The sequence below is a fragment of the Miscanthus floridulus genome, chromosome 6 (genome assembly GCF_019320115.1).
Source record: "Miscanthus floridulus cultivar M001 chromosome 6, ASM1932011v1, whole genome shotgun sequence".
NCBI lineage: Eukaryota > Viridiplantae > Streptophyta > Magnoliopsida > Poales > Poaceae > Miscanthus > Miscanthus floridulus.
In genome coordinates, this window is record NC_089585.1 from 103,895,810 (window position 1) to 103,907,100 (window position 11,291).

General features: G+C 41.6%; 1 protein-coding gene across 1 annotated transcript; it reads left to right on the forward strand.

The window, feature by feature from the left end:
* Nucleotides 1-2,004: 2,004 nt before the first annotated feature.
* On the forward strand, nt 2,005-6,949 carry LOC136456458 (probable E3 ubiquitin-protein ligase RZFP34). Its single transcript, XM_066456340.1, has 12 exons — nt 2,005-3,215; nt 3,377-3,938; nt 4,047-4,134; nt 4,626-4,685; nt 4,777-4,809; nt 4,895-4,972; nt 5,066-5,109; nt 5,194-5,234; nt 5,843-5,925; nt 6,041-6,132; nt 6,209-6,314; nt 6,467-6,949. Exons 2-12 carry the CDS (start codon nt 3,760-3,762, stop codon nt 6,569-6,571), a joined length of 909 nt encoding a protein of 302 aa, XP_066312437.1. The 5' UTR covers nt 2,005-3,215; nt 3,377-3,759; the 3' UTR covers nt 6,572-6,949.
* The last annotated feature ends 4,342 nt before the right edge of the window (nt 6,950-11,291 follow it).

Consider the following 11,291-nt stretch of genomic DNA (forward strand, 5'->3'; position numbering starts at 1 on the left):
CTAATTAAAATATTCCCATGAGTCGCTTCTAAAACATCACTGGAGAAGCCCTAAGGGCATGTACAACGCGTCTCTTCGACCCGTCTCCGTGATGTATTTTTTACAAAACGAACCCCGCCGACACCAGAAGACGGAGGCCTCGTCGTCTCGCGAGGCGACGGGAATGACTCGTGGCCCGAGGTCGAGACACCGGCTCCAGCAGCGTTGTATGAAGACTCGATGGCGCGCGGATCCCGTGTGCCTTCGCGCCGGTTCGTTCGTTCTTTCTTTCTTCCCCATCCGTGACATCTTCCCGTTGCGAGCGCCTCTCGTCTAGCGTCTAGGCGCCGCCGCTCCTCCCTCTCCGGGCGGTGGTGACGCTCCGGCGACCCCACGGCCCCTCCCGCGCTCGGCTCCGGCGACCCTGCGTCCCCTCCCTCTCTGGCTACCCCGTCGAGAAGCAGGCGTAGCTCCGACCCCTGCCCAGCGGCGGGCATGGCCAAGCACCGTCGCGGGTGTGCTCTGCCTCCTCGGAGCTCCGTCGCCGCGGGCGCGAGCTGGTCCTCCACCACCGGCGATCACGGACGCGAGTGCAGCTGGTCCTCCACCCCCGGCGTGCTCTGCGGGGGAGCTGGTCGTCCACCACCGGCGTGCGCGGACGCGAGTGCAGCGTTGTCGCCATGCCCGACGCCCCCAACCGCTCGCGAGGAAACTACTGTGGACGCATCTGCGCTGATGACCTAGGTCCCGTTTCTCTGCACGCATGCCCGCAACGCTTCGGTGAGTCCCGTCTCTCTGCGTCAGAGCCGGTGATCTCGTGTCCGCTCGCAGCATGTTCGACGAAATGCCAACGAGGGACACGAGCTTCGAACTGCATCGCCCGGAGGCCGGAGCAGCAACAAGCGACGTACGCGCTGGAGTGCTGGATGTGATGCTTGGCCATCTCCAACGCACGTGCGTGTGAGAAATAACAGGGAACTATGCATAATTTGAACATCTTTGTATAATTTGAACATCTCAGGGTAATGGTGAGGCAATATAGCAGTAATGATTTGGTTTGGTTTTGTAGTGTTTTTCATTTAAAATAGTTGTTTTGGTTCTCTAGTGGTTTTGATTTATATTATGTTGATGAAATTTAATAAAAGGAAGCTTTAATAATACGTACCAAACATAAATTTAGTATTTGTTTTATTTATGTGGTATTTCCTTTCTAAATTTGTCATTTACATGCGAATTATGTGGTATTTCCTTTCTAAATTTGTGATTTACATGTGAATCAGTGAACAAAATAGTTTTTAAGGAGCAATTTGCATATAAACAATCTCCAGGCCCTCCGGGTCATTACATGTATTTCTTACCGAAGCTACCGTTTCATAGTTGCTCTAACCAAATGGTCTTCAACTTTTCCCATAATTGCTTTACATGCAAATAGCCACACAATAGTATACAAAATTTATTTATAGTTGATCCTAGCTACATGTAAAGCATTAAACAGCTTAGAGACGGCTCCCTTTGTCTGTGGGTTGTATAATTTGTCTTTATACCCGTCTGTATGATAGATTCGATGTGCTTAGAGACGAACCACTGTCTGTGGGTTGTACATGCCCTAAGAAGGCACAATGATTCTGACAAGAAGGCGCGCCGGAGAGCACGCAATGGGATGGCGGGATTGCGTGGGGGCGGCGAGAGGTGAACGAGACATGATAATGTGAAAAAAAATAGAAATAAAAGAGAGAAGAAAAATAAATAATAAAAAAGATACTATGAATATTTATTCTTTTCTACAACTAGAAAATATGTTTTACCACCTCTCGAAAAAAACATTTTTCGCACTCTACTCCAGTACACGTCGATACGCCCTGTCCACACGAGCGTTTCAGTCGTCGTCCTCACATCACACCGTCACACGCAAACGCAATGATAAGGCCAAAATCGCAGTCGCGGTCCACTAGGCCCTATCCACGTCAGCGGAATCCTCCAGAAACCGTGTGCCCCCCGAAGCAGTTTAAATACTCTCCTCCCAGCCTTCCCTGCCGTATCGCAGTCAGTGCTCTGAAGTCCGAACCCCTTCATACACATCGTCTCGTCTCCGATTTTTCCCCAAATTCAGGCCGCAGGCGCTACAGGATCCAGGCACCACTCGCGGTTTTTCTAGTCTCTATTTTGATTTCTATGCGCCCGATGTTTTGTCCGATTGATCGATCTGCTTAGGTACGCGAGATTGTCGATTGCTCGTGAGTGCGCGTAGATGATGATCGCTCGATAATGTCTGATTGTTTAGATCTGTGACTAATTGCTCGATTTGATTGTGCTGACTGATTGTTTCATCTTAAATGTCGAATCCCTCAATTGCTTTGAAACCACTGCATGTGCTTGATTAATTTGGTTTGTACCGACAGCTTTTGGTGCCTATTTGTGATGAGATTGAACATTCTGCTGCTTGTGTTTAATCTTCTAGGTTGGCGTGTTCTTTTCTGTATGCATGGTTAATGGTTGGCTAATACCTACTTCTCTGATGCGTGGGGATGATGGTTTTCAAGATGCCTAACAGCAATTGATGGACCAGAATTTAACATTTCCTTGTGCGAAAGTAGTCCCCTATGTTCTATCGAAAGCAGCACACTCTGTGGTAACCAGTATTGCTGCATATATTTTCCGTCAGAAAAAAAAATATTTGCTGCATATGCATACCGCACTTGTTTTTGCCTTTTCATCTCTCCTTGTGGCACAATACTACATCGATTGACTTCCTCTGTTGGCCGGCCGTTGCATATATCATCGGTGAGCAGAAAAATAGCTATTCTTTGGCTAAATTAAAGAGAAGTATCACTCAATTTTAGCAGCGTAATGGGGGAACATATCATCTTCTGGATGAATTCCGCTATGTGCCCCAGCTATACACAGATAAGAACGGGAAGGAGCAGTTTGTGGACTACTGGCAGGCTATTGATTTCTGTATTCCTTGGGAAAGAATTGGGAAGCACATTTTTCTTATACAGGGTGTGCAATCACTGGTGATATGAGATTATCTCTATTCGCTTGGTAAGTAGAGGTAGGTTAAATTTCAGGTCTGAACGGTGAAACCTTTAAATAAAATCTTAGGATGCTGTGTGAAAGAAGCGTGCTGGTTTCCTCGAAGGTATGTCTGATCGAAGAATCAATGGACTGAAAATCTCTTATGGATAGAAGTGCTTATTAACTAAAGATTTTGAAGATGAAGCTGATGTCTGCTGGAGGTAGGCTTCCTTGAAATCTAACGTCTTAATAACCTTTAAGAGCATAACAGCGTGCACGAGTGGTACATGCTAACACGTCGAAACCTTGTCACGAAAGAAGCATGTTTCTTTCTTTCTTCCATTTCCTGGCATTTGATGCTATGATGTGTTTCTCTTGCCAGAGAATGGTGTGGACAACGCGGTAAATTTGGTGCAGATGGATGCTGTGTTCAAATTGATTGGAGTTCTCTGGATGGATACCTATCGAGTAGTATAATTCCCCTCTCAGCTCACTGTCCAGATAGTTAGTGCTATCTGTGACTGTTGGGTAACCAGGTTATCGAGATTTTGCTGGTTGGAGCTGTCCGGCGTTGCTTTCATCTTTTGTCAATATGCCCGGTCTTCGGCAGCATATGGCGTTCCAGAACTGTGTGCAGTGGTTTCCTCGAATTTAGGACCTCTGACTGCATTCTGTATTGAGAACAATCCTGCTAAATACATGACACTTGCAGGTATTGTGTTGTGTTTGCAACGTGATAGCTTGTACCGGTAAAAAAAGGTCAAGATGGGCGCCTTGGACCTACACCTTGAGTTTGCTTCTGCTCAACATGGACAAGCCAAGCTAAATGTTGAGGAATATGCCAAGGGCTCTTTGCTGTCTGATGGAAACTACAATACAGAGAAGATCAATGGTTCAAACCCTGATGACCATGGGAAATTTGAGAAAGGGATAATGCAGTATGGGTATGTGTTTCACTTCTCTTTTGGTTGCCTTATGCATTTGGCATCTGCTTAGAGCATTCACTTGCTGAATAAAACTCCATGCTATCAATTAACACATTTGAATGGCAGGTGTCCACATTATAGAAGGAGATGCCGCATAAGAGCTCCTTGCTGCAATGAAATTTTTGATTGCCGACACTGCCACAATGAAACTAAGGTACCCATTTTAGAGAAGTTTTTAGAATACCGAGTTATGACATCTTGCGTCCAGTTTTTCTCTCTGTTTCATTGAGGTGCCAGTAATCATTTTTCTTCATGAGATTTAACTTGTTGCCATTTGTATTGATGTGTAATCTTAGCAATAGTGAAAATTCTGAAAACAAATCGTCATACATGATATGGTAAATTTTTATTATGATAGTAGGTAGCATAGCTCTTGGTTTCTGCTCTAGATACTGTTGGTACCTTTTGTAGACTAGTAGTTTGATGCTGCTAAAATCTCATCCACACCTGTCGCAACGTGAAACTAAGTCCAAAATCTATAATAAATTATCTTATTTGACAAGTTTTGTTTATATATTGCATTTGTTGTCTTCCCTGGAAGATCTATACATTCTGTTGTATGCATGAGTGTGCCCATTATTATTTTTGAACTTATGGGCCATCTTAAATATTGGAAATTTATAATGTTTGTACTTCTATTAACAGAATTCCATTAAAATTGATAAAATGAAGAGACATGAACTTCCACGCCATGAAGTGCAGCAGGTAAGTTTGGCCCCTAGGCCTACTGCCCTTTTACTTGTATGCTACTTTTGCATTCAACTTAGTCAATGTCTTTATTTTTATCTGTCATCAGGTTGTATGCTCATTGTGTGGCACTGAACAGGAGGTGTGTGACTGAACCTTTACTAATAATACTTCGCCAAACGCTATGTGTATCACCTATATCATCATGGTTTCTTGTCTGCTGGCAGGTACGACAAGTATGCATCAATTGCGGTGTTTGCATGGGGAAGTACTTCTGTGGGTTGTGCAAACTCTTTGATGATGATGTTAGTAATAGAAACCTTGATATTGTACCTCCTGTGTTTGCTTTTTGTAAGCATTGGAGTATGCCTTGCTAAAGGTTCTTTTTGTGATTTTAGGTCTCTAAACAGCAGTATCACTGCAACGGATGTGGAATATGTAGGTGCGTATGTGATAACTTTCCAAGTAGACATGGTCTGGATGCAGTGTATGGAAACTAGTACTTAAATTTTGGCTACATTTGCAGAATCGGAGGGAGGGAGAATTTCTTCCACTGTTCAAAATGTGGTAATGCTTCATGCCTGTTGTGTCTTACATTTCATTTTTAAGGAAACAAAGCTAATGTATATACTGCCATTTTATGATGCTTATATATTTGATCATTCTCTGTACTTGTTTGGACTAAGTGTTCCTCTGCATGCATTGCCATTAATCCTATGACGAGACATGCATGTTTGTGCGTATGTAAGGCTACATGAATATAGCTTTTCAGTTACAGTTTGCATTCTTCATAGTTTGTAGATTACTAGCTGAACAATGCTGTAGAATAATTTGGAAAATAGAAGGTACACATCCTAAATTGCAGGGGTGGACCTAGGCTGGCCAATTGACTAGGGTCATTACATGAGGATCATGTGCTGGATCTATTGCGCTACAGTAAAACATAGGATGAGGTGCATTGTAAATATGACCCAAGACTGGTCCATGAACTTAGTGGCCCTAGTGGCAGGTCTGCCGCTGCTAAAATTTACTTGGCTAACTGTCAAACAGGGCTGCATTTTACTATTTACTTATTCCCAACCCTTATATTATTATGTAGTTCTGCATTGTTCTAACTTATATAGGCAATTTTGGGTAAATGCTATAACTCATCTCTGTTTATCTGTTTCATGTAGGATGTTGCTATTCAATTGCGCTGAAGAATAGTCATGAATGTATTGAAGGGGCAATGCATCATGACTGTCCAATCTGCTTTGAGGTTGCTGCTCTGTTATTTTTTTATATTCAAGATATTGCTGATCTGATCATGTTTTTGTTTAATTGTTTACAGTCTGTTCTTATATTTTCCCGCTGACCTGTTTCGTGAATTTCAGTACTTGTTCGAGTCGACAAATGATGTTTCTGTCCTGCCTTGTGGTCATACCATTCATGTAAAGTGCCTGAAAGAAATGGAGGAGCACTGCCAGTAAGCTGGTTCTGCCTGTCCCTTTAGTGTGCCTTAGTTACCGGTGACTAGGTTTTGATGGCTAATAAATCTCCAGGTTCGCTTGCCCCCTTTGCTCCAAGTCGGTTTGTGACATGTCGAAGGCATGGGAGAGACTCGACATGGAGCTGGCAGCTCTGTCTGACTCCTGTGATGATAAAATGGTAATTTTCTTTTCTGAGAACAGAAGCTGAAAAGAAAGTAGTTAGTTCCAGTCTAGTAAATATGTTCCCTCCTTACTGCAATACTGATGGTGTGCTAAATGTAGTTTTTAATCTGTTTTGAACACTGATAACTGGATTTTATTCCCATGTAGGTCCGCATATTATGCAACGACTGCGGGGCAATATCAGAGGTGCAGTTCCATTTGATTGCGCACAAGTGCCAGAATTGCAAGTCATACAACACCCGCCTGATCTGAAGTAAGAATTGCAGTCACACAACACCGTCAGATCTGAAGTAACAAATCCATGTGGGGTTTCTGCATTCTTCAAGAAGCGTGATGGCTCCTTCCTTTGAGCTGCTGAGCACTGGTTTATCTGGCAAGACTCCACTGGGCCCTGCGGAGGCAAACAGCTCGAGATTATTTGTCTGCTGCTAGCTGCCGTCCTTCATTATGCATCTTAGCTTACTAGGTCCTCTTGCCCCTTTACTCCTGTCGCTCTGCGATTCTAGTGTGATAATGTGACATTTCCTGTTGCTTCAAGATTGTAGCGTCAGAGTTCGTAGATGAGATAATTGTTCAAGCTTTGTAGCTGGAATTGAATAATTGATTCATGAAGGTGCCTTTGTTGAGCAAGGAAGAGAGGTCATGGTTGCGGGTAGCTACTTAGCTACAAGCCAGGCAAGCTTGGTAGATGTGCACCTGTGGTTGTACGGCAAATCCGGATCTCCCATTCTCCATGTGTTTTTAGTGTTCTTCAGCCAGTTCGCTGGTCGGTTTCTGGGCTGGTTTGGGTTGGCTGATGCAGATTTATTGTGAGAAGAAAATACTGTTGGCTGGCTGGTTTGTGCTGGCTGAAACCAACCAGCGAACAGGCTGCTTGTGTTCCCAAGTTGTGTTTTACTCCCCCCCGGCCCAATAAAAGTTCCAATATAGAAGGTGCAACTATATTTTTTTTTTTTGTTTAGTCTCACATATGAAGTGTTTTCCTTGGTTGAATTAATACGCATGGAAGTAATTAGATGCATGCAAGCAAATGGAACCTAAGAGTATCCTTAGCAGTCCTCTAATACTCTCCTATCCCTATAAAATTGCTATATTAGGCTCCAATAGTCGTCTATCCCGATAAAACTGTTATATTAGGGTCACTGTTTTCTTTTCACCAACAATCTCCTAATACCTCTTTTTGTGGCCACTGATATTTTCTTCTTCTCGTCTCAAATCTTAAAATAAAGGGAGAGTTGCATCTCCTAATTAGGCATATCCTAACCATCACTTTTCAACCATCTTTTCTATTACACACCTGTGGGGGGGGGGGGGGTCATCTTTCGTATGGGCGTTGGTGTCTTTCATATGGGTATCACGGGAGATATATCAGGTACTGTTGTAGCAACTCATCAGCATTCATAAAAATAATATTGGTCTATCTATATTGAGTGATAGATTATTAGAATACTGGTGGAGATGCTCTAAATGGGTGTGTGGTACTGGTAAACAGTCATCCAAACCCATGCATGCGGAAGTAAAATGCCTTATCTGATCTCTATGCTAAAGCGGTTGCGCCTTATATACTCCCTTCGATCTAAATTGTAAGTCGTTCTACCTTTTCTAGGTAAGCTGCATATCTAGATATATTATGTCTAAATACATAAGAAATATTATGTATCTAGAAAATCTGATTTGGAAAGGAAGGAGCGTAGGATGGAATGAGTAAGTAATTTCTTGGGAGCTATACTTCTTTGCACTTTGCTACTCCATCCGTTCTCAATGATAAGTCATTCTGACTTTTCTACATACATACTAAACTACTCCCTCCATTTTAAATTATAAGACGTTTTGGCTTTTCTATGTACATAATTTTTGTTGTGCACTTAAATATACACTATATCTAGATACTTAGTACAATCAATATATCTAGAAAAGCTAGAACGACTTATAATTGAGAACGGACTGAGTATATATCTAGACATAGTGTATATCTAGATACATAGCAAAAATATGTATCTCGAAAAGCTAAAACAACTTATAAATTAGAATTGAGGGAGTACTTGTTATTCAGCGTTTTAGCTTGTAATGCCATGATGCTATCGGTCAAAATACTCATAAATTCTTATCCATTTGGATTCTTGAACTGTTTTGGTTATACTCCCCTAGTAAAAAAAAGTAATTATACAATAGTGCTAGGTTAAATTCATATGTAAAGTTACTTGTATTTATATACTAAATAAGTATCATTGTATTTGTTGTAAAATATATCTTTATAGTACATCTTTTTGAAGTCCTATATATTTAAAATTAATCAAAATTGAGAGAGCTTAAATTTGATGAGGTTTGGAATTGTAACTCTAGGTACTAATAAGGTACATAGTACTCCTTTTGTCTATAAAAGAGTGCAATTGAGATTTATGCAAGTTAAAGTAAATTAAGTTTGACTAAGTTTAAAGTGAATAGCTTTCGCAACAAATTTTTTTTAAGTGAATAGTATTAATATCTATGTCTACAACTAGATTTTATTATGAAATATATTTTTATAATTAATTTGATGGTATGTATCTTATATCATAAATGTTAGTACTTTTTATTATAACCTTGATCAAGCTTTAGGTCATTTGACCCTTTAAAAGTGAAAATTGCATCCTTGTGTGGACTAGATGTAGCATGTAGTAGTATTTTCAAAGGGCTCCTGTTGCAGCAACTACTCCTGTACTGCAACGGCTTGGCGTAGCACAGGCACAGCCGAGCACCACATCTCCTGCTCTGCAGCTCTGATGGCCGCAGCCTGCAGTGCTGCATTGCTTGATGGCGTACGATCGCGTGTGAGCTCACCTTTTGACTTCGGAAGTCTGAACCTTCTCTCGAACGAACGGATCAGATAGCCCCCAAACGTTTCACGATCTGAAATGAAGGCAGTTACTCCATCCAGTCTAAAAAATGATACCGAGTCTAGCCCTAGGTTTAAACTTTTATTAGATTTGTAAAAAAAATATTCATGATTTCAAATAGATACACTAATGATTATATTTAATATGGTACCCCTCCGTCCCAAAAACACGAATCTAGACAAACTAATACCTAGAGTTGCTTTTTTTTAGAAAGGAAGGAATAAGTATTAATATATTTTTATTTAGTTAGATTTATAAAAGTTTTGGACTTAATACTATTCTAAAGTTGTACTACCACCATCGACAAAGAATACAATTCTGGGTGCATTTTTTGTTAACTTGTCTAAGCTTGATTAAATACATAGATAAAAAATATTAATGTTTATGACACCAAATAAGTATAGTATGAAAATCTATCTCATGACAAATCTAATGATACTTATGACGAATTAAAAAATATTGATTTTTTTTGTTTATAGTTAGTCAAACTCAAGATAATTTAACTTGATACTATGCTAGAGTTATATTCTTTTATGGACAAAAGGCTCAAAAGATATTCCCTCCATCAAAAAGATATAATTTTTACTTTTAGATGAATCAAACAATTTAAACTTTAACCCAAGTTAGTAAAAAAAGTATTACCATTTGTGATACAAAATAAGTACTATTATCGAATTAATTATAGAATATATTTTTATAGTACCCCTAGGGTTTTTTTGAATCATATAGCACCCTAATTGAAAACATAAATGTTAGTACTATTTATTTTAAACTTTGTTGTTCAAAATTAGTAAAATAGTTAACTTGCACGAGTCTCATCTCATAGTTGGACGGAGGGAGTATCTCGGAAAGATAAAAAAAAAGGCACTACATGAATGATGAATCCTTCTTGGGCCTTGTTTAGATTGCAAGTTTTTTCACTCTCTCTATCACATTAAATCTTTAGACATATGTATAGAGTATTAAATGTAGATAAAAAAATAACTAATTATACAGTTTGATTGTAAATTACGAGATGAATCTTTTGAGTCTAGTTAGACCATAATTAGACAATAATTATCAAATACAAATAAAAATACTCTAGTATTAAATACTGATTCCTAATCCCAATCTAAACGAGCCTGGGAACGGATGTCGCCGGCGGCCGGAGCGCCAGAGCTGTCAGTGTCTCCCGAAAGAGGATGGATGGACTCGGGGGCGGTCGCCGTGAGGCACGTGCTGTGCGATAGTGCGATCTGCAACGCAAAGACGCCGCAAGTTCTTCCATCGGCCATCACTGCGTAGTACTACTCCGTACCAGTTACCAGCATTGGATTCCATGCCATAGCCCATAGCCGCGCGGCCTGGCAGGCGTACGGTACGCTGATCCGGCCGGGCCGAGCGAGGAGCCCGGGCCGGCAGCGGCAAGCCTGCCGTCGTCCTCTGTGAAATTTTGTGTTGACGGCTTCGACGCGACAAGCTGCTTAAGGATGGCAACGGAATGTACCCGTCGGGTATCGCCGCAACGTTATTTTTCTCGCTACGAAAAATTTATCATGTCTCCGTCTCCATTAACTGTCTCGGGTATAGATTTTTGTCCATCCCCATACCCGTCGGGCATCGGTCGGGTAACATATACCTGACGGGTACTGCATACCCGATAAACAAGGACACTTGGGGTCACAGCTTTACAATCGGAGACGTTTCTTCTTCATCCGGGTATAAGTGTCCGAGTCTCGGAGATGCCGAGGAGAAGGAGCCAGGTTACGAGGAGGACGAGCAAAGGTGGCAGCGAGACCGAACTGAGGAAGCGAGGGGCACAAGCGCTCGTGAGGCAGGCGTGCTTGTGCTGCTGGCGGAGATGGTGAGGAAAAAATGAACTAGGGTTCCTAGAATACACAAACTATATATATGATTGTTCAGATTTGGTCCAAAATACCTATGTTGAGCTTCTTTGGGCCTAATACTCGCATGACAACTCAAGTAGTCGGGCTCCCCAATCGGTAACGGGGACGGGTAAACAGGGAACGTTTTCATGCCCGCTATACCCGTCGGGGATGGTGTCGGTGTTTCGGACCGGCGGGCCATCAACCAACTAGTAAATTTGTACTGCGTGT